Source organism: Penicillium canescens (genome assembly GCF_028828765.1).
Source record: "Penicillium canescens strain IBT 15451 chromosome Unknown utg000004l_segment0_segment0, whole genome shotgun sequence".
NCBI lineage: Eukaryota > Fungi > Ascomycota > Eurotiomycetes > Eurotiales > Aspergillaceae > Penicillium > Penicillium canescens.
This window is the reverse complement of record NW_026703966.1, coordinates 17,221-39,461: the sequence shown is the minus strand read 5'-3', so window position 1 is coordinate 39,461 and position 22,241 is coordinate 17,221. Positions and strand designations below refer to the sequence as shown.

Sequence of the window (22,241 nt, the reverse complement as noted above, 5' to 3'; positions counted from 1 at the left end):
AAACCCGAGTAGGTCGACGATGGACCGTAATACCTCCGATGATAGAAGCACTATGCGATCGCGATCGCCTCCTCGAAAAAGACCGGCCTATGCGTGTACGAGATGGCAATCTTTTTATGGGACGAGTTCCGTGTCTATATCATAAATTCAAGCCTTAAACGAGCTCTTGCTTCGGTAGGTTGGTCGAAGAAGGTAGCTCAATAGAGAGCAAAGGAACAGAATGCGGAGTTACGAGATTTTATATATATAACCTGTCGGACTTTCAGTCGTATCACTTAGTCTATATAGATAAGTCTAGATGTAATAAACGAATTAGGTTTAGACGGATAGGCTAGTCTCCGTTAGGCACGGCGCTATTGTAGGTAGCCAACTTCTATCGGGACTAGCGGTACTAGATACTACCCGTATATTGCTAAGATAGAATTGTACTCTCTCGTATATTTTAGGGCTCCACGGATGCTATAGTCTTTAAGGACTTTATTGATCAGCTTCTTCGGCATCGTGGAAGATGGCCCGAGCCAAAGTCCGTTCTAGTCATAGATAACGTATCTTTCTACGTTCTGATCGCATCGAAGAAATGTGCACTAAAGCAGGAGTAAAGCTAGTGTATCTGCCGCCTTACTCACTTGACGTGAATCCTATCGAGGAGTTCTTCTCAATTGAAAGCATTCATTAGACGGAACTAGGTGTGGATAAAGAAGACTCCTAGAGCAAGGGTTTCCAAACTTTCCTTGACTGGTGTATTGAGGTTGTTGGATCTCGAAAGCAGAGTGTTCTAAGTCATTTCCAACTCGCAGGCGTGGTCATTGGGACTCACGAGTAGCTGGTAGGGGTTGAGGCATTACGGCGTGAGGCCTAAGACACAATATGTACATCAACCGCGACCGAAGTCACTCGATTCTCGGCTAGTTTCTAAGTGTTGTACTCTCAATTGTGACAAATCATTTACTGAAAGAGATGGACAAAAGGAAGTGATAAAAGAAAGTAATGTCTAAAATACTTTCCGAAACTGGTGTCATCACCTGCGCTTTGACTGTATCTTCAACCTTAATGCCAAGATCGACTAGCCCTTCTTTAGCATAGCTTCGGGATTTACTAAATACACGGAGGTTGCTATAAGCAACATATGACTCGTGTACCGCTGCCAAATCCTTCGTCTTCCTTTCATCTTCGTCCAGATATCATGCGACATTAGGCACGCTGGTCTTTCAGTCTGCTCTCACGAAGGAGAAAAATATCTGCATCTTGGTCGCTTTGCAAACCCCGGATCTATGAAATGAATGATATCACGTTGTCTTGGTTTCTAGAGCGAAGTCTACCCGCGGTGTAGAGCAGTGCTTGATGCAACATAGACGACTCTATCCTATGAGATTTGCGCCTGCGATCAATGCAATATGTGTATTGAAAATCTTTCGCGGTGCAGTTCGCACATGGAGTCGTAATAGAACACTAGATCCTGTTAGCACTGAGATTCCTGTTAGCACTGAGATATGAAAGATTCTTTAGGTACTAACCTTAGTTCACTTTTGGCGACACTCTGTGCAAGCAAGAGAGACATTCTGTCGCTTTTCAACCTGCCCCTAGGAAAGATTGGCTTGGGAGGAACCCCTAGATGGCTGAACTTGTGTGCTCAGCGACCATAGGAGAGTATCGTGACGAACAATCCAAGTGGGTGAACTCCATCGGTTTATTACCTTGGCTTATGAGCCGCTGAGCGCAGCCACATGGAGCATGTCCGCCTGGACAGATGACTTAAAAAAAAGGGAGTAAGATGCTTGGAATGAGCTCGAAGGATGGCTGACAACTTACCTCTGTTCCCACGTAAAAGCTCTGAGCTCAAGTCCATGCACTTTTCCTCGCGAAGAACCACATGATATGTCACTTGTCGGCCATGTTTCCAAAATAATTCTGTCTCGCTGTCTTCCCAGCTAACCATCAGCCTCCCCGGTCGAGACTGCTTCTGAATGAATCTCTGTGGCATCAACCGAAGTGTGTGCCCGACATGTTGTGCCGTTTGCATTTTGCTGCGGTAGGAGGTGGGCGCGGTCGAGACGACCGTCGCCGCTAAGATACTTAGGATGTTTTCAATATATGATCGCAAAAAACCACAGCGTTCTGCGCTGCCGCTTCGCCGGAATCTCTGCACGAATATTGCCGATGCAAGCGTTCTAGGGAGCACCGTTGGTTCCTTCTTTTAGGATTTTGGAGATCATGGTAATACCCTGTACAATGTCAGTTAACCGCAACTCCGACTCTAGCAATCTTTACCACCAACCTTAACGTGACATTTCCCGCTGTACTGTAGTAGAACTTCTTTTTATTGGCTTCACCCAGCAGGTGCTGCCATATAAGTTTCCTCGTGGATTCTTCTAACAGCTGGTCGGCTGACTTAACATCGGCCGTTTGAGGGAAGTTTCGGAGGAGATTGATATAGAACGGGAGCATGGTCGTCTGGTGCTTTCGAATGGCAGTCTCCCATATACGTCGCACAATGTTGGCTTATTCACACCTGTCAAGCAGACTCTATCTATCCCGACCAAATTTTCCCGTTGCGAAATTGCAACCAAACTTGAACGTCCTAGAAGCAGACGCGGGAAGAAGCATTCCCTTGCCCTAGGTTCTCGGGTCTAGAACAAGGTCTCCGTGTTCGGTTTTGATAATGTTTGGGGGATAAGAGAGCCCGAGGATGTCTATCGTTGTTTCTATCTATTTCATAAAAAGCATCAAGGCAACTAGCTATGCATTTTTGTCGCGTATTGTGCCGATTTCAATGGTAACATCCCTGTTAATACGAGAACGCAACCGAGCCATGTCGTCGGCCGCGTCTGTCTAGGAGCTAGCATCAGCTTTCTTCGACGGACATATGACGCAACAAAAGCGTGATCCGGATTGACCCTACAAAAAAAACCTCTAGTGGCAGTTGCTTCTAGCAATCTTCACGTTATAGCCATTTCGGGCCTATCACCAAAGCTGCTAGCTTAAGCCCTTCCCTATGACATCCTACAAGGTTGGCTTTGCCTTGCTTAGACGTGTGTCTAAGCTTCAAAGCCTTAGGCTGAATTTGAGCACAAGAGTTTGCGAAGGTGACTCGACCTACCTTTTTCTCGTATTTGATATATCCCAAGGCCCGACGGCGCTAATGCGGTTCCTTAGGGTCTGGTACGATAATCGACACGCAGCCACATTTATCTTCGTAGTACGGCTGGAAATAGAGGCAGGTTAACTCGGAATGTTCTAAGATGGCGTCCTTCCTATCTCACGTTAGCGTGGTCGAGAACAGCCGGGTTCACCTTACCAGTTCTGATACAGCTCCCGAAATGCAGCAGAAGGATCCCAGTTTTGCACATACAGAGGCGTTCGAAATCAGTTTCACCTTACTCTCTCTAATTCTCTGTGGAGCTTTGTTCTGCATGATGCTATACTATTTATGGATTACTAAACCCTGACCCAAAGTCTTGGCAGTATAACAGTACCGTAATAAAAATTGGGTATAAAAATCGGTATTGTATCATGGTTGTATGGGCCATACTCTGTGCTCTGCTTAAAATTAGTCACCTCGAAGCAACGCAACCAAATATGCAGTGCAAAGCTCGCATCGAAAGCTTCCAACATTCAAAGGTTGATTCATTTAATCCTACAGTACATTCTCTATGGTGACAGACTACCAAGTTTGAACCCCCAACAATTATGAGACACATCTTTTCCTCGGCCAGACTTCCGGCACCTTGCTTGTAACGACAGGTCAAAGGCTTGGCTAAGCTAATTCGACTACGCAAGGAGTGAATTTCATGTTCTAGACGGAGGTTTTTCTTGGCAGGATCTTTCCCCCTTCGAAATATGCATCACAGAATATGCTGACGCTTTTCTAATTTTAGTCAGGACAAAGCTAAAAAGATTGCAGTAAAGTGCTTTGAAATCTATTGGCGGTGTGACGTAGAATATTGCGCACCAGTGTATTCAAGGATCCCGAAGGTTTCAACATCTTGTCTCAGTTCAAGTTCTCCAATTTAGTTATCTTGAAATTGCAGTGCGAAAGCATCACTTAAAGATCGCTTCGATATGTCTGATACGTTTATTGATTTGACTGCCCCAAATGGGCTCCTTTACACTCAGCCAACTGGTCTCTTCATCAATAATGCGTTCGTCCCTTCTAAATCCGGAGAAATGATTAGCAGCATCAATCCAGTGTAAGTAAATTCCGAAGAAATCAGAATTTAGGGCTGATCAGCGACAATAAAATAGTAACCAAGAAAATATTGTATCGGTTTCCGCTGCCAGCGCGGATGACGTTGATATAGCTGTTCAAGCAGCTCGGACAGCGCTCAGTGATCCTTTATGGAAGTCCATGTCTTCGTCAGATCGAGGAAAGCTGATGAACGAGCTAGCCAATTTGATCGACCAGGACAAGGAGGTTTTGGCGGTTATTGAATCTTGGGATAATGGTACTATTTCCTACTCCTGCGTAATTGAGATGTGTTGTTGACTTGTACATTTGAAGGAAAACCGTTTATGGCTGCTTTTAATGACGACCTGGGGGAGGTTATCGGCAGTTTCCGCTATTACGCTGGCTGGGCTGATAAGATACACGGAGAGACGACAAGTGGCCCTGTGTCAAGCCAAAAGTTGGCTTACACCGTCCGTGAGCCGGTTGGTGTCGTGGGCCAAATTGTCCCCTGGAACTTCCCTCTGGCTATGGCAGCAATGAAACTAGCGCCTGCCCTCGCCTGCGGCAACACAATTGTTATTAAAGCCGCAGAACAAACTCCGCTGAGTATTCTATACCTGGCAACTCTGATTCAGAAGGCAGGGTTCCCCCCGGGGGTTATCAACATTCTGAATGGTCCTGGTGGGGTGACTGGTTCTAGCCTAGTAACTCACCCGCATGTGGATATGATTTCTTTCACAGGCTCGACTGCCACGGGCAAGGAGATTATGCGTCTAGCAGCCGGAGACATGAAGCGTATTCTCCTTGAAACCGGGGGGAAATCTCCACTGATAGTCTTTGAAGATGCAGATCTTGCGCAGGCCGCCAAATGGGCTTGCTTTGGTTCCATGTACAACCAAGGACAGATTTGCACAGCCACGTCTCGGATCCTCGTGCAGGAGGGAATAATGGGCCGTTTCATTGATCTTCTAAAGCAAGCTGTGGGTGCAATCAAGGTGGGCGACCCTTTTCGCGACGACACCTTTCAAGGACCCCAGAATAGCAAGGAACAATTCGATCGGGTGCTTAATTACATCGAGACTGGAAAGGCGGATGGCGCTACCGTGGTGGCTGGTGGGGCCGCCATTCCTGGTAAAGGACTCTATATTGAGCCTACAATCTTCACCAACGTCGACGAAAATATGTCCATTTGGAAGGATGAGATATTTGGCCCTGTTGTTGTGGTAAAGAGCTTTACCAGTGAACATGAAGCGGTCAAGTCGGCGAACAATAGTATTTATGGGCTTGGGGCGGCAGTTTTCACGAAGGACATTCAACGAGCCCACCGCATTGCTGGTGAAATAGTATCAGGGACAATCTGGATCAACAGCAGCAATGATGGTGATGTACGAGTTCCCTTTGGTGGAATGAAACAGAGTGGAATAGGATGCGAACTGGGCGAGGAAGGATTAAGGGCCTACTACCGGACCAAGGCCGTTCATATCAACATTGGAAACGTAATCTAGGATATGACAAGTCATGCTCGATCTAGCCCCATAAAGTGATTCAGTATTCTTTTCGACTCACCTGTATTTCTTCTAGGCGTTCCGTAGTCGCATACTAAACAGATGAATGATTCTACAAATCAAATACTCAAATCGAACGCAGATCCAGATTTTCTTTTGTGGCACCTCTAATCAACCTATGGCCTGTTCCATTCAACCGAAAGAAAACTCAACCTGCTAACTGTTAGCTAACGTCAACAGGTTTTAGCTACGTCCAAGTTCCAAGACTTGTTAGTATTACCCCAGGCAAATTCCCGCATCTTTCACATTAACCTTATTGGTACTTTTGTTCTCAATTTCAATACTCTCTTGCTGTGGCGGTGTGATGTAAAGCAATTGCGTAGATGAAAAATGCACGACTCGATATGATCAATGAAGCAAGGATCTCATTCACCACACGGGAAGCTGGTATGCCCAACTGTCGTACAACATACCGGCACCAGGATGAGCTCAAAGCGCAAGGAGGATGTGTACATTGTCTGCATGTGATGCACAAATACGCTGTTTTCTCGCCGCTCCCAGAGGCTTTACAGGCATGGGAATATGCAAGGAAAGCCTAACGTTGTAGCTGCCTACAGTGCTTTGTCTCACATTCTATTCATAACCGAGTGGTGTGCTATAGATAATACGTATATATACTTGCAACATTCCTGTGGCATACTCGCTTCCACAACACCAGTCCTTCGTGCCCCAATCTCCGACATTTACATTGTCTGAGAAGGAGTAGCTTGGGAACCCCCGCTATTATCGCTGTCTTCTGACTCAATTTCCCTCTTTTCCCCTGACTGGCCCTTGCTACCCTCAGAAGCTCTATCGCGAGCTTTATCAACAGAATGACGAAATCGAATTGCCACAACCTGTCTATTCGTCGCATTCCGGCCATTGCAGGATGTGAATCAATCAACAAAGTGTTGCAAGAAGACGGTTGTGTTATCGTGGAGAAATTTCTCACGCCCGATCAAGTCATGGACATCAACAAAGATGTGGATCCACATATTACCAAAATCCACACCAAACGAGGGACGTACCAAGAAGGCTACTGGCTGAATATGAGACGACAGGGCCATCTGGCTCTACTCAGCAAAACGTATCGGGAGGATGTCTTGAACCATCCGGTCATACACGGTATCTCCGAGAAGATCTTCCTGAAAGAGTCTGGAGACTACTGGTTGGCTACGTCAGCAGTTCTAGAGACTGGCCCGGGGTACGCAGGACAAACCCTGCATAGGGAACAAGATGGAATCCCCATCTGCACTGCTATGGGAAGGGACTGTCCAGAAGCGATGTTCAACTTTCTTATCGCCCTGACTCCGTTTACCGATGAGAATGGAGCAACCCGAGTGATTCCAGGAAGCGAGAAGTGGCACGACTATAGTTACCAGCCTTCGATTGAAGATTCCATACCCGTGGAAATGAATGCTGGAGATGCTGTCCTGTTCAATGGCAAGGTGCTCCACGGCGCGGGCAAAAATCGATCCGAAAATTTCAATCGCCGTGCTCTGCCTATTGTGATGCAGTCGGGATACTTCACTCCAGTTGAAGCCTCTGCATTTCTTCCTCGTCCTGTAATCGAGAGTATGACCCCTCTGGCGCAAAGAATGGTGGGCTGGAGATCAGTTAAATGTCAGGGCATCGAATTGTGGTCATTGCACATGAATGAACTTGGAATGCAGTTGGGGCTGAAATCAAATCAGCCGTTACCAGAGGATCAAGTTGATAAAAAGTGGTTATCTCATTACTGAAGCAAACTGCCATACCTCTAACGCAAAGAGTCAGAGGGCAAAGCTGAGGGACAGTGGTTGTCTCCTGTTTATTATATCATAGTGTCAACGAACACTTTTATTCAAGGCAAAACTATTGATGCATAAGTCGAAATTCTTCCAATCGCCAGGAAGGAGACAAAGTATTACCTTACTAAGAAAGGAAATCAGAACAAGTGTACGTATTCGGATGATTTGAATGATCTGGGAAAAGTAGAAGGAAGGAAAAGCCATATTGCCAAGTCCATGAAAGCACTACCTGTCTTTGGCATCAGGTGTTCCTCAATAAGTCTCACAACCGTATAGTTACTAATACATCTTATACGGCCTAGTAGATATAAAGGCCTTCGGAGAAAAATGCCAGGTGGAGCACTTGGCAAGTCAGTACTGAAATGCCCTAAGTTGCAAGTGTTCTTAAGCGGTAACGAAAGATATGGTCATATTGTGGGTTAGAAACTAGAAGAAATGGCAAACTGACTGTGCTGCCTAACTGGAAACTGGGGAAAGAGAGAAGGAGAGAGGAAAAAGCTAAGTTATAGAGTTCTGATGACTAAGGGATCACCTGATTTCCAACGTACCGGCTTACCCTGGATAACGCTAAGTAGCAGGTATGATTCAAGATACAATTCCCCCCCCCCCCAATAAAAAGGACAAATTTAATACATGATTGTTCTTGCATCCTCAGCTCCTATTCCCTATCCAAGTCAGGTATACGGAATGTTTCCACCAAAGGTTTGCCGAATGTCAAGAGAAATCTGAAGAGTACTTGATGTCAGGGCCTGCAAGCTCATCACAATAAATACTCCATTTCAATCATCAAATTAACTCATCCACTAGATCTATTTCAAAGGTATTTCGAAGGAGACGGGGTGGTCGCGACACATGTCCTTGGAGAGTGGCTTGAAAACTGGGACACCGAAGTCCACTAGACAAGAAGTAAAAGAACAAGAGTTAGACGAAAGTATTACATTGGGATTTGTTGGAGGGCAAACATACAGATTGGCCAGTCTCCGGTTTCAAAGCTTTGGAGGTAGACGCTCAAATAAGGGGACCCTTTGCGGTAAGAAAAGGAAATGTAGGCGTGCAGATAGTTCACAGTGTCATGATCCAAGTGAGGGCTTGAGACATGTTAGATAGAGCTAGTGGTCATAATATAACGTTCAGTGTTGAATTCTTCGACTTACTAGTACGCACGCAAACTATCCCTGTATGTCTGCGCCATGCGGGTGTAGCCGTGGCGATCGAAGAAGGCGACTAGCCCATCGGTCACTCGACTATCGTTCATGCCGAACGTTGTAAAATAGATCTGTGGTTCCGGCATCGGATCATCGTGGTGTAGCGTATAGTTAGCCATCAGAGGAAGCTGCTCATTTGGGATGCTTCCCAGCTGTAGAAAGGGCTCTGGGTATCCGCGTAGACCCGTGGGGAGCTGGATCAAGTCCCAGAGCTCACGGATCATTTCCAACCCAGTGAGCGTAAATTTATCACTGCGCCTGCCCCCCAAAGTCCACAGATCCTCCATTGCCTCCAGGGAAACGTTCAACTCCAGCAGGTATATTTTGATGCGAGACTGGCGTGGATCACAGAGATCACAGGAGAAGAGCCGGGGAGAGGCAGTGCTGCTAGGCCCGCGAGAATTGACGTAATCTTCCAGTGTGCGGAGAGGAGCAGTGAGTGTAGGATACCGGCAACAGATTCGATGAACGGAATCGAACATTAGGTCTTGGATGGATTTACCGGTAGCTAAAGACTTGAGGGCGGGATAAATGTAGACCTTAAGCATAAAATCGCCACCCTTTAGATCTAAAGCAAGTTTGTTTTGGGTCCGGATATGGCCCCTGACCAACTTCCTTTCCATCAGGTACGCTGCATCTTGATCGTTGACGGTGAGATCATTCTTGAAATGTCTGAAGAATTCCAAATCAATGCCATTCTGCAATGGGACGAGGCGATCGAGCGCATCCCATATGGCATGCGTGTTGAATGGGTCCTTCAGGGAGCCAGTGGCGGCATTGATCGGCTCATATGTGTATCGCACCGTGGAGTGGGAGCAGTTTAAACTCAGCTCAAATGGTGTACCGTATCGGGTCAAGACGCTGAACCATCGGTCATTCATACGGGTCGGGTAGACACCGAGAAAGGGGATGACGTGTTTCAAAAATATCCCAAGGATTTTATACTGGGAGTGAATATCATACCCGACCAAGTTAAGCATTTCCGCGAACATGGGCGCCACACTGTGCCACCATAGGAGTTGATCATGGCAGGAAAGGCCGCTCAGCTCGCTTATCGTCTTGTAGACGCCAAGGTGAGAGCAACTAAGAGTTTCAGTAGAGCTCATAGTGCTTATTGTTTTATTGTGACTAACAAAGCCAAATTGGTCGTTAAATAACTTATTCAGAGCCCATAATCAAGGGATAAGGCTGGTAGGTACGCGTTCAAAAACCCCAATTATGTTGGACAGTCCTGAATGCTCGACTTAGGATTACTGTAGTTACCGCTCATTCATGCATTATGTGAAGTGGCTCTCCCAGTAAATCACACCCACCAAGCAAGGGGTTTGGCTGTAGGTATGTATGTCCAAGGCCCGTAACTGTACCTCACTGTTGCCGCTGTAATTCCCATTAAAGCCTTTGACTAGATAACGTAGTGATTGGCGAGATAACCCCTGCTTTTCATATTTATACGACCCCAGAATGGCTGGAACGCACGACTAACGTTTCTAGGGATTTATTTTTTGCTTTCGTTTACTTTTTCTTTCCAATTGGACATTCGCACCATAATCTGGAATGATGTTGCACATTTTGGGTTCTACGGGACTGGGGATTGTTCTCAGCTGGTTGGTATACACAAAGTCAGAATCTTGGTCCCAGTGTCGTTGTCGACCATCGGAATCATGTTGGCCGCCGGAGAAACAGTGGGACTTGTTGAATAAGTCAATGGATTTTAATCTTATCCAATTAAAACCTATTGGATCGGTCTGTTACGAGCCAGATCTGAATCACCTCGCCTGCGAGGAAGTGATGCGCCTTTCGAAAGACAGTGGATGGAGGGCGGCCCAACCCGGTAAGTCTTGAGCATGACGAAACATTGGCAGAGAGTTATCCCTGCGCCAGCTAAACCGACCAACCATAAAGGTGCATTGCAGGATTGGGTGTGGGAGGCTGGCCAGTCCGATGAAGAGGCATGTCCATTAGGATCCCAAATGGCGAACCACACTTCGTGTCACCAGGGGCGCATTCCTCTCTACTCGGCGATGGTGAATTCAGCCAAGCACGTTCAAGAAGCGGTTTTGTTTGCCTACCAGCACAACCTTCGCCTAACCATTCGTAACACGGGTCATGATCTGGCCGGACGATCTGGCTCCGCCAACTCGTTGCAGATCAACACCCATCTCCTGCAGGACACCCAGTTCCACAAGGATTTCCAACTTCACAGTTCCCGTAAATCCCTTGGACCAGCGGTGAGTATTGGGGCCGGTGTGATGATGGGAGACCTCTATGCTAGGGCAGCTGCTAAGGGCTATATTCCGGTCGGCGGCGACTGCCCCACAGTGGGAGCTGCAGGCGGGTTTCTCCAAGGAGGAGGAGTCTCCGACTTTCTGAGTCTGCACCATGGACTGGCAGTTGATAATGTTCTGGAATTTGAAGTTGTGACCGCCAGTGTAAGTTAGCCCCTGCCCACCACTTCGGCCCCCACCATCACAGGCCATGTCCTGGGACCAGCATTCCTGACGTCCACGACAGGGTGAACTTGTTCTAGCCAATTCTATACAAAACCCGGATCTATTTTGGGCACTGCGAGGAGGCGGTGGTGGTACATTTGGAGTCGTTACTCGAGCCACTGTTCGGGTTTTCACTGATGTCCCTGTCGTGGTTGCCGAACTCGGTTTTCGGAGACCCCATTCTCATGCGGATTGGTCTCAAACGCTTGCGTTATTTTTTACCATCTTGCAGTCCCTAAACCGTGAAAATGTTGGTGGCCAGCTGGTCATTGCTGTCCTGCCTGAGCAGACCATCCAGGCAAGCCTCAAGATGTTCTTTCTCAACCAGACCGAGACTTTGAAAGTCGATCAGCGCATGCAGCCATTTGTCAACGAATTGAATCATATAGAGAGACAAGCGACGTATAAATCAACCGAATTCTCCACGCTCAGCAGCAACTATCGACAAGTCCCCGACGTTCACACCGATAACGACTACGGTGTGCTTGGGTCCACGGTTGCGATTTCCAATCAACTATTTAACGCTTCCGAGGGACCCGCTCATGTAGCACAGGCTCTGGCGAGACTCCCCCTTTCCTCGGGTGATTTGCTGTTTACCAGTAACCTGGGAGGGCGGACCACGGAAAATGGAAACCTCGTCAACACATCCATGCATCCGGCTTGGAGGGCTTCGGCTCAACTGATCAACTTTGTGCGGCCCGTCGATCCGTCCAGTAAAGGACGAGCGGATGCATTGCATAACCTAAACAACATTCACATGCCCTTACTTTACGCGATTGATCCAGGATTCCGGCTATCATATCGAAATGTGGGAGATCCAAGCGAGAAAGATTTCCAGCAGGTTTATTGGGGGAAGAATTACGCCCGTCTTTCACAAGTCAAACGCACGTGGGACCGGAATGGACTGATGTTCAGCAAATTAGGGGTAGGGAGTGAGGAATGGGATTCGGAGGGCATGTGCAGGGTCCAGCCTGCGTTCATGCGTTGGGCTGCAAATGGTTTGCAAAAATTAGCTCATGTGGTCCATTTTTTATATAACCGGAGCGGGTGAAGAGCTGAATAATGGAGGGAATATGCCGTAGTCTCTGACCGCCACCCCAGGAGTTAAATAAGCTTGAGGGATCAAATAGTCTAGTCCAACATCAAATATCGTTACATTCATGATATCGGACGAGAAAGGAAGTGAAAGATGACGTCCGTTGATTTGCGCATTCTTGACATTCGTTGTAGCCAATTTGAGGAATCCATTCCCGATCAAGTCACAGCTGGGCTGTCAAAGACGTGCAAAACCCTCCCAGCTCTTCTGTTCTACAGTAGTGAGGGGATCCGACACTGGATTCGACATTCTACCGCCCCGGACTTTTACCCACGACATGAAGAACTGCGCATACTCCGTGCCCGAGCGACGGAAATGGCCGCATCGATTGCCAACAACAGTGTAGTGGTCGATCTCGGAAGTGCGTAAGTACAAAGTCTCGCTGAATCACCATAAAATGCTCCAATTGATCGCTAAAACTGCAAATTAGAAGCTTGGACAAAGTTCTACCTTTGCTGGAAGCGTTAGAGGCAGCGAAGAAGAGCGTCACATTCTACGCGCTCGACCTGAACTTTTCGGAGCTGAAGTCTACCCTAGAGGCTCTACCCGTAGAGCGGTTTAAGTCTGTGCAATTTGGTGCACTGCATGGAACATTCGAAGACGGGGTGCAGTGGTTGAAAAATACCCCGGGAGTGCAGGACTTACCACACTGTCTCCTATTGTTCGGGCTGACGGTGGGCAACTTCTCGCGGCCCAACGCCACCAAATTCCTCCAGGACATTGCATTGGGAGCGCTGGCCTCCAGCTCAGCTCACAGTTCTATCCTCCTAAGTTTGGACAGTTGCAAATTCCCAACGAAAGTGCTGCGCGCCTATACGGCCGAAGGTGTGGTCCCCTTTGCGCTGGCGTCGCTCAAGTACGGGAACACGCTGTTTGCTTCAGTTGGGGAGGACCGTCCAGTCTTCCAAGTTGACGACTGGCATTTCCTCAGCGAATGGAACTACGCTCTGGGGCGGCATGAGGCGAGCCTCATCACCAAAGGGCGAGATATAAGGTTGGGCTCTCCCTTGCACCACATAGTTGTGGAAAAGCACGAGAAGGTCAGGTTCGGGTGCAGCTACAAGTACGACGCGAGCGAACGAGAAGATCTGTTTAGGTTGGCCGGATTGGATAACGTGGGCGAGTGGTCGTTAGAGGGGTGTGATGTTGCGTTCTACCAACTCAGACTATGTCCAAATTGAGATATGTGACCCTTGCTTATCTTGTAATTCTACCTGCACATTATGTAAAGAGATACGACAACACAATACGGTGCGTTGTAGTAGAGTTGCTGCGTTTGGCAATAACCGTATGCCTTTAAAGAGCCCTGCTGAAGCACTCCATCCTACTCCGTTGCAACTCGATATTGCGCCCAAATGATGGCATCAGATTTTTCCAAGGTTTTTGCCATCACGGGCGGTGCATCCGGAATCGGCGCCGCCACCTGCCATCTGCTTGCTCAGCGAGGAGCGGAGGCAATCTGCGTGGGAGATATTTCTTCTGAAAGGCTGGCAGAGCTGAGGGAATCCATACAAGCCACATACCCTCTTACAGATGTTCGCTGCACTGTCCTCGATGTCTCGTCCTCCGCTGCGATAAATGAGTGGGTTGACAGCATTACGGCCGAGTTTGGGCGGCTGGATGGGGCCGCCAACATTGCCGGAATGGCTCAAGGGGCCGGAATCCGCCACTGCCCGACCATCCTGGAAGAAGACGAGACGCAGTGGAAGCGGATTCTCCAGGTGAATCTGGACGGAGTTTTCTACGCGACCAAGGCCGAGGTGAGGGCTATGAAGCCAATGTCGGGGGATCGCAGCATCGTCAATGTTGCCAGTATCGCATCGATGGCGCACATGCCAGATGTTTTTGCCTATGGGACATCCAAGGGAGCTTGTGCCTATTTCACGACCTGTGTGGCGCAGGACGTGATTCCCTTTGGAATCCGGGTCAACACTGTCTCTCCGGGTGAGTTTCTAGTCTACTTATATGAATATATTTGAAACCTTACGTTAATTTCAAAAATCAGGAATTACGAGAACACCGATGTTACCCAAATTTGCCCCCACAAAGACTTCGGATCAGGTGGAAGAGGCCTACACAAAGGAAGGCTTCGCAATAATTGAACCGGAGGATGTTGCGCGAACTATTGTCTGGCTATTGAGTGGAGACTCCCGTCCGGTGTTTGGAGCGAATATTAACGTAGGTGCTTGTATGCCTTAATCTTTCACATTCTTTTGTTGCTTTCAATGCTCCATCCACATTTCTGTGAGTGGAGTTAGGTACCGAGCATTACTCGGTGTGTAAGATGAGGCAATCCTCCGATTCAGACTGGTTCACAGGACGCAATGCAATGAATTCCATGCATATACTATCTTTCGTGGTCAAAATAGACGGTGAGACCTGAAGATACCTTCTTCTCCCTTACGTACCGAAGCAAGGGGTTGAATGGACCTCCAAGGGATAATCATCTCTAATCCCAGGCTCGGTCCAGGATTGTTGGTTATAAATGTCATATACAATCAGAACTTAGCCCTTACAAGGTCTCATTAATATAGTCCACTTCAAGTCTTTTCATCTGTCAAACAAAAGATGACCCGAACCGAGGCAAAGAAATGCCCCGCCATGGGCCATGCACTCTCGTCAAAATCCAGCATCGGGCCCAAGGATATTTACACTCTGGAGGCATTGTCCCATTTCAATCGAGAAAAGATACCTGAACGAGCCGTTCACGCTCTGGGATCCGGGGCTTACGGGGAGTTTGAGGTAGGTTGGTTCTGCTACTGACTCGAAATCTCAAAGCGTACATTATTATATGCTAATCTTGAGCAGGTGACACACGACATCTCGGATATTTGCAACATTGACATGCTCCTCGGGGTCGGCAAAAAAACGCCGCTGGTGACACGCTTTTCCACGACTGGTCTGGAACGGGGCTCTTCAGATGGGGTGCAAGACCTTAAGGGCATGGCCACTAAGTTTTTTACGAAAGACGGGGAGTGGGATTGGGTTTTTCTCAATTTCCCTTTCTTTTTCATCCGTGATCCCGCCAAGTTCCCCGATATGATTCATTCGCAGAGAAGGGACCCCCAAACCAACCGGCTGAACCCTAATATGTTCTGGGACTTCGTGACGGACAATCACGAATCGATCCATATGACGTTGCTACAGTACAGTGACTTTGGCCGAATGTTCACCTGGCGCACGTTGAGCAGTTACGCAGGACATGCATTCAAATGGACAATGCCCGACGGCTCGTTCAAGTACGTCCATTTCTTTTTGGCGTCGGACCGTGGGCCCAACTTCACGGAAGGTGCCGGCGCGACCATGGATCCTAGCGACCCTGACTTCGGAAGTAAAGATCTCTTTGAGGCGATCGAGCGAGGTGATTATCCATCCTGGACGGCTAATGTGCAGGTGGTGGATCCGAAAGACGCGCCCCGTTTAGGATTCAATATTTTGGACGTCACCAAGCACTGGAACCTGGGCACGTATCCCCAGGGCCTGGAAAAATTCCCTGCCGACCTTTCGGCAAGCTCACCCTGAACCGTAACGTGACGGACTATTTCACCGAGGTCGAGCAGCTGGCCTTCTCACCGTCGCACATGGTTCCGGGCGTCGAGGCCTCCGAAGACCCGATCCTGCAGGCCCGCATGTTTGCATACCCCGACGCGCAGCGGTATCGTCTAGGGGCTATCCCACGAGCTCCACCGAGTCGCATGCCGTCGGCCCTAAAGTCGGAGGCCGAGCTGGGACAGGAGTTCGCCGAGTGGGTCGCACAGGTATCTTCGGATGAATGGTCTGGCTCTCACGAGGATGATTACAAGTTTGCCCGGGAGTATTACGAAGTCCTTCCGGACTTTCGGAGTCAAGATTTCCAGGATCGAATGGTGGACAGGATTGTTGCGTCGGTGTCGCAGACCAGAGAGGAAATCCGAGATAAGGTGTATCGCACTTTCGCCCTTGTGTCCTCCGAGTTGGCCCGCAGGGTGAGGGACGGGGTTGAGAAATTTGATGACAGTAGTAAGGTACAAGTTACACAGTCGAGGTTGTAGCTGCAATAGTATAGTTGGCCGTGAAGGTTCATTCTCCTAGGCTATGAAACTAGTGATGAACCAAGTTGTGACAACTTCTGATCCTGCTAACAGTCATCGAGGACCGATGCTAGGTAGAGCGCCGATTAGATCTATAGATAAGTATTGGTCTAGTCGTAGTAAAGTTATGATCAACTAAAGAGTTCACCAAAGGTTTCTGAATGGTAGAAATAAGTAATAATGTACGATTGAACACGAAAAACTAAACTAGATATATTAGGTCCTTATATATCCAAGTCCTTCGTTAGTAGATAAGTAGAAAGTAAAATAGTACTGCATATTTGTCTTGGCAAGATCTACTTATTGTTTCTACTTCTTGCAAAATCGCGTGTTTGCTATCTTATGGTTATGTGGAGAACCTATCCCACGGGGGTAGCTGCAGTCTGGCAGACTGCAGGTTAGGGTTTTCCCTATCCCACGGGGGGTGGCCCAGTCTACTAGACTGGGAATTATGGTTTCCTCTTAACTACTAGGGTTTATAGGACATAAAAAGTGGGTCCCGTTAGACTGGGAATTAATTTCCTCGTTAGACTGGTGAGGTCTAATGACCTCTGATCGCTCTCAAAATTTGGCAAGTTATAATGGACAATCAAATTTATCTCCGATTCACTTCGGAGCATGCGCAGCCTCCTAGTTATCGAGAAAATGGCGATTCAATATTAGAGATGTTTTGTTGGGGTACGGCATTTTGTACCTTTACGGCGTACCTTTACTACCAAAGACGCCACCACAGCACTCTAGACGAATAGAACAACCTCGATAATGCTAGTCTATAATGATTAAGAGGGGCAGAAATTAGTTTAGGGGGTTTTGAAGCTTCCTAGCTATTATCTCACTTCTTTTCCACACCATTTTAACCCAAAGTTAGCATTCGACATTCGTCAAATTTCATGCAATTCATTATTGTAAGATATATATCTCTTCGCCATAATTATGCAAAACCAATTCTTTCACTAACCTTCGACGTACCCAGTTTTCGTGTGTAAGACATGCGAATACGTTGTGAGACCGAGAGAGGTCTTACGACACCTTCAATTAGCAAATCATCGACTTCCAATGCGCGTGGCACGTCAAATTGCGCACGTTGTTCAAACCTCCGACCGCGCGCATGAATGCGATAAATAGCAGCCCCCGACGGTCGTAGACCAACCAATTCCGAATTTACCAGTGTTTTCGGATGGCATCTATTGTGAAAAGGACCCAATTTGTCAATTCATCGCGCGTTCTATTACGACGATACGCTACTATTGGCGTAAACAGCATGGCTGGGTCGCACCTACCAATATCGGAGGCCGTCGCCGCACTTAGGGTCTATCGGTCGCCGAGCAGCAAATCCAGCAATTTACGCGCGTCGTCCGATGCCAGCGCGCATTAAGCCAGGGTCTAGGATCTCATTATATTCGGGTGCGTACGCTCGGGGCGGATGCTATTGCCGAGGCCGATTCAATGCCTACGACCGAGGTCGGCGACCGGCTTATTGATAAAATCACCAGTAGCAGAAAACGGAAGTCGACCAACAACCACATAGCCCTTTTTTAACTCAATAAAGCCCCAATACGGAGCAGTGGGCTTAGTCCACTTTATTTCTTCAATCAGAATTCTTTTAACTTATACGGTCACGGAGTTACAACCCATCGAAGTTGGCCATTTTTGGAGCTTTGAAGGGAAAACGGTTACATAATCGTGCTTCATGTTTTTGTCCTCAAAACTAAACCCTTTTTGATTTATTTCCTCAAAACTAAGCCTATTTGGGACCATAAGCAATATTTATATGAGGGATCATAAACCGCCTCGATAGATCAGAACCGCCCTCCATGCTTATGTCATTGACCCCTTATTTTGGGGCTCGACTCTAGTAAGCTCGATATCTGCTTACCATCGCTCTTACTCTAGTTCTTCTTTAGTATTATGGCGCCCGACTCCCCTCGAGCCCCTACGCGCAAACGAGGGCGGCCTCGGAAGTATGCATCCGCCGAGCAAAGACAAGAGGCTAAGATCATAGCACAGCGAAACCAGCGACAATCTGGTCGTGCTGTGGAGCGTGCGATAGAATTCGACCGGTATTATCCCACTACAATACCAGCATCCGTTTATGTCGATGAAGCTTTGCCAACCTACTTTCCCCCCGGCGAACTAACGATTCCTACGGACATTGAGCAGCTCCTACCGCCCCTCAGCCTAGGACTTAGACCACTAGACTTATCTACAGATAACAACCCGCCTACAAGCGATGAGTGGCCGTTAGCTCCGCCCACTGACCTAACTGATGAGCCATTTCGGGCGATATCTCCGGAAACCCAACCAACATGGCCTGATCAGCGTAGCCCCAGGTTAGAAACCACAGAGACTTCGTTGCAGGTGGATCCGCCTCTACAACGTTTGGCATCTGCACAACCGGAAACACTAGAACCTAACGTGGCCAATGTCATGTGCGACTTCGCCCGACTACTTGCTGATCAGCTCCAGCAACACCATGGTTGCTGCTACCAGTGCCATACGCAGCAGGAGAGTGAGCACGAACTCAAGCACGCCGAGCATATCAGCTTAGGAGAATATATAGACCAGGTTCAGGTCGACGGGGGCTTTCCGGATGTTCTCAGCGATACGACCATTGCCAGACGCGAGGACAACCTAGCAGGACAGACTAGTGCAGAACGAAAGCGTGAGATTTATACCGGGATTAGTTCAGTCACGCCTGACGCTCCTCCCGCCCATATTTGCCTCGCTGTGGATCATCAAAGAGAACGCCCGACCGGGGTCACCTTTGACATTGATAGTATCGTGGGGTTTGCGGAGAGCCTCGCGGTAGCGAAACTTGGCGTGCGGTGGAACCCAACTCAGATGCCCGTCTCTGATCTTCACTCGAGTCTCCACCTTGATCCCCTTCGTGTACACCATACTGGAAGCAATGGCCGCACCCACCACGTCCAACAACCAGTACATAACATCCCGCATTATACCTTCGGGCGGTTGATTGGATTTGAAGATATTTCTCTCTACTTTCTGTTTCCGCGACTATACCGGGAGGAGCAGCAGTCCAGCCGGCTCCGGGATGATGACTTTCGGGTCTGGATGGATCAAGTCCTCCTGCCTGCGATCTACCAGCACTGCGAGGGATCTCTAGTCCAGCACTATCCTTCTAGCTTTGATCACAGCCGGTTCAATGCCACGGCCCGGGGAGTCGAGATGCGCTCCCGGCGAGTGGATCCGGTAGCTCGAGAGCAGCGTCTATTTTATTTCCTACCACCAGATGCACTCCCGCTTGTATGGGCGAATATCTTAGAGACTGTTCAGCGTGCTGGGTTCCAGCACTTCCTAGACGTGACTATCCTGGTCCAGGGTAAAAACCTAAAGACATTGACCAAAGCAAATACGTGGAACGGTATGATGCAGGAGTTTGCCCAGCATTGGGGTAACACGATCGACGAGTCTTATCTCTCCGATCAATTCTACATCGACATTGGGAAAGAGACCTGTCCTACTGGGCCCTCACGGGTTGGTGGTGTTGGACTTCACGCATCTAGGCTCCATTCGGACGGGGAGCTCCGTGCAAGCCCAGTGGTGCCACAGACCATCCTCTGGCGGCGATGTTGCCTAGAGTCGTATACCGAGTGGATCGGGCAGCAGCATCCTCCTGGATCCTCACGTCCAAAGCAGCAGTTTTATCCCATTAGTCTGCTCCACGATACTGGCAGCCTCACATTAGAAACGCGTCCATCCTCACCGCAGCGGCAGGCCGGTCTCCTCTACACGCAGTTTTATTCCAGTGTTAAGGAGGTCTTTGCGGCAGGGGATGCTTATCCCTTTTCTAATCCGGCCCTAGAAACCTTGGCACTAGATCCTCAGCTTCGTAAGACCTGGCAGTATGTCGGGGGCGGTCTCAGCCATGACCCAATCGCGTTGATCCGGGCATATCTGAACATGAAACAGCGGTGCCACGCTGCCTTGCAAGGATCTTATATGAAAGTATTTGGTCTTCGCGAAGAGCACCGCATCTCCCTCCGTCTGTTCTATATGATCGATCAGGAATTCCGAGAGCGCAACCTTCACCAGGCACAACTTCCAGGGATTTCGTCTGAAGTTGAGCCTTTTTACTCCCTCCCTACCTCCACTCTCCTCTTCTGGTTCCACTGGAATATCAACAAGTTCTGCGTGGGGTTTGAGACTGTCTATAGCATCAATGACCGCCATTTTGTTACGTGGGAACATACTCGGGTGATGATGATGTTTCTGCGCTGCCTGCAATTTTCCTATGCGGGTGGCCTTCTACAGCGGGTGTCCGGCTGCTGGCGGGATGTCTGGTTCCAGCCTGATGCTCGGCGGACGGACGGCCTTCGCCGGTGTGAAGGTCTCGGATTCCAAAGCAGCATGGAGAAATATGGATATGCCTGGTTTCTGGATAAGCTCAACTGGGATACGATGACCTTCCGACAACCGTCCGCGCAATATATGATGTTTAACAGCCCTTCGATGCAGGCGGCGTTCCACGCACGGTACGCGCAGATCCGAGACGTTCGTCTAGACTTCCTACGGGTGCACCAGGCCCACCGCTGGATGGAAGAATTTAGCTCCATTCCTCCTTGCCTCGATCTTCTCGCGGACTTCCTACGACAACTGTCTCTTTGTGTGTTTCGTAAGGACGTGTTTCTACAGGTCAAACGACTGTTACACCCGGACCATGCTTCTCGGGCTCTAGCAGGAGAGGTTCCCCTTAGCTATGACAGCATCAGCGGCGTATTTATCGAGGGCGCCCAACCGTTACAGCTTCTAGATCAGCGTCGGATCGCGGTAAAGAGCGTGGACACTATCTTCGCTTGGCTATGGGAGTGGAAAGATGGCCGTTTTGATCGGAAGGGGTGGAAGGACAAGCCATATCGTATGGTATACCAGCAAAGCTTCGAGGCTCTCCACCAAATTCTGGGCAAGAATAGAGCGCGGGAGTGGAAGAAAGTCTTAAGGACTTCATTCCTCCAAAGCCACTGGTTACTTCCATACCCACATAGCAATGGATTTATGCGCAGGTCTAAGGATACAGGACAGGAGGTATGGTGGTCTAACTTCAATGCCGGATTGTACGAACACTACAGGCAATGGTATGGTGTGTCGCGAGGGGGTGACCCTTTCCCTGCCGAATATATCAAACACCATCCAACGACTGGCTGGGGCCGCTCGTCTGGCGAATCTCAGTACATGGAGAACGCCATGGAACCGGAGATGGATCTGGTTAGGCTGCCTGAAGGGGAATTCTATGAGAAATTGTTACAGATCGCCGATCAGTTTTCCCAGAATCCCGATGCCCCAGCGTGGAAGAGAAAAGCCCCGCAGACTGTCTTTCGCTTTGGTATCAGAATTGGAGATGAGTCGTTGTTGAAAGCCCAGCGCAAGGCTAAAGGCACCGTGGCGCAAGACTTATGCATGCGAATGATCCAAGCCCTGGATGAATATGAGGTCTTGCGACATTCTGGACGGATGCTCCGGCCCCGCAAGAGGCACAGACGACAAGTTCTGTTGGCCGCGTGTGACACCGAAGACGAGATCACATCCGATGAAGAATCAATCGCCAACCGACGCGATCGCTTAGCGGCAAACATCCTTGAGCTTGAACCGAAAATGCGGGTGGCAGTTACCGCGGAGCGAAAACAGTACCGGTGGCCCCTATCCCACGGGGGTGGGTGAACTCTGCCAGAGTTCAGGTTAGGGCTTTGTCTTAACTATGGGACATAAAAAGTGGGCCCCGCCTGAGTTCAGGTTAATTTCCTCGCCAGGGTTCAGAGGTCAAATGAACTCCGATCGTTCTCAAATTTTTATAAGTTATAATAGACTATGTGAAATATCTCCCATTTGCTTCGGAGCATGCACAGCCTACTAGTTATCGAGAAAAT

At 48.6% G+C, this 22,241-nt stretch overlaps 8 protein-coding genes across 8 annotated transcripts; 6 read left to right on the top strand and 2 right to left on the bottom strand.

Annotated features, from left to right (window-relative positions):
* Window positions 1-2,168: 2,168 nt before the first annotated feature.
* On the bottom strand, window positions 2,169-2,445 carry N7446_005404 (uncharacterized protein; the record flags this gene model as incomplete). The annotated part of the gene is made up of 2 exons (XM_058514152.1): window positions 2,169-2,222; window positions 2,269-2,445. 2 exons carry the CDS (start codon window positions 2,443-2,445, stop codon window positions 2,169-2,171), a joined length of 231 nt encoding a protein of 76 aa, XP_058371330.1.
* Window positions 2,446-4,059: 1,614 nt separating this feature from the next.
* On the top strand, window positions 4,060-5,670 carry N7446_005403 (mitochondrial aldehyde dehydrogenase; the record flags this gene model as incomplete). The annotated part of the gene is made up of 3 exons (XM_058514151.1): window positions 4,060-4,187; window positions 4,243-4,442; window positions 4,499-5,670. 3 exons carry the CDS (start codon window positions 4,060-4,062, stop codon window positions 5,668-5,670), a joined length of 1,500 nt encoding a protein of 499 aa, XP_058371329.1.
* Window positions 5,671-6,542: 872 nt separating this feature from the next.
* On the top strand, window positions 6,543-7,451 carry N7446_005402 (phytanoyl-CoA dioxygenase family protein; the record flags this gene model as incomplete). The annotated part of the gene is made up of 1 exon (XM_058514150.1): window positions 6,543-7,451. The coding sequence occupies one exon, from the start codon at window positions 6,543-6,545 to the stop codon at window positions 7,449-7,451; it is 909 nt and encodes a 302-aa protein (XP_058371328.1).
* An 857-nt stretch (window positions 7,452-8,308) lies between these two features.
* Window positions 8,309-9,810, bottom strand: dmaW (tryptophan dimethylallyltransferase fgaPT2; the record flags this gene model as incomplete). Its single annotated transcript, XM_058514149.1, has 3 exons — window positions 8,309-8,394; window positions 8,466-8,587; window positions 8,654-9,810. 3 exons carry the CDS (start codon window positions 9,808-9,810, stop codon window positions 8,309-8,311), a joined length of 1,365 nt encoding a protein of 454 aa, XP_058371327.1.
* A 598-nt stretch (window positions 9,811-10,408) lies between these two features.
* On the top strand, window positions 10,409-13,470 carry N7446_005400 (CAZyme family AA7; the record flags this gene model as incomplete). The annotated part of the gene is made up of 5 exons (XM_058514148.1): window positions 10,409-10,535; window positions 10,607-11,133; window positions 11,216-12,150; window positions 12,424-12,654; window positions 12,720-13,470. 5 exons carry the CDS (start codon window positions 10,409-10,411, stop codon window positions 13,468-13,470), a joined length of 2,571 nt encoding a protein of 856 aa, XP_058371326.1.
* A 177-nt stretch (window positions 13,471-13,647) lies between these two features.
* On the top strand, window positions 13,648-14,488 carry fgaDH (chanoclavine-I dehydrogenase easD; the record flags this gene model as incomplete). Its single annotated transcript, XM_058514147.1, has 2 exons — window positions 13,648-14,233; window positions 14,295-14,488. The coding sequence occupies 2 exons, from the start codon at window positions 13,648-13,650 to the stop codon at window positions 14,486-14,488; spliced, it is 780 nt and encodes a 259-aa protein (XP_058371325.1).
* Window positions 14,489-14,857: 369 nt separating this feature from the next.
* On the top strand, window positions 14,858-16,320 carry N7446_005398 (CAZyme family AA7; the record flags this gene model as incomplete). Its single annotated transcript, XM_058514146.1, has 3 exons — window positions 14,858-15,031; window positions 15,098-15,650; window positions 15,683-16,320. 3 exons carry the CDS (start codon window positions 14,858-14,860, stop codon window positions 16,318-16,320), a joined length of 1,365 nt encoding a protein of 454 aa, XP_058371324.1.
* Window positions 16,321-18,173: 1,853 nt separating this feature from the next.
* Window positions 18,174-21,956, top strand: N7446_005397 (uncharacterized protein; the record flags this gene model as incomplete). Its single annotated transcript, XM_058514145.1, has 3 exons — window positions 18,174-18,214; window positions 18,264-21,875; window positions 21,941-21,956. 3 exons carry the CDS (start codon window positions 18,174-18,176, stop codon window positions 21,954-21,956), a joined length of 3,669 nt encoding a protein of 1,222 aa, XP_058371323.1.
* Between the last annotated feature and the right edge of the window lie 285 nt (window positions 21,957-22,241).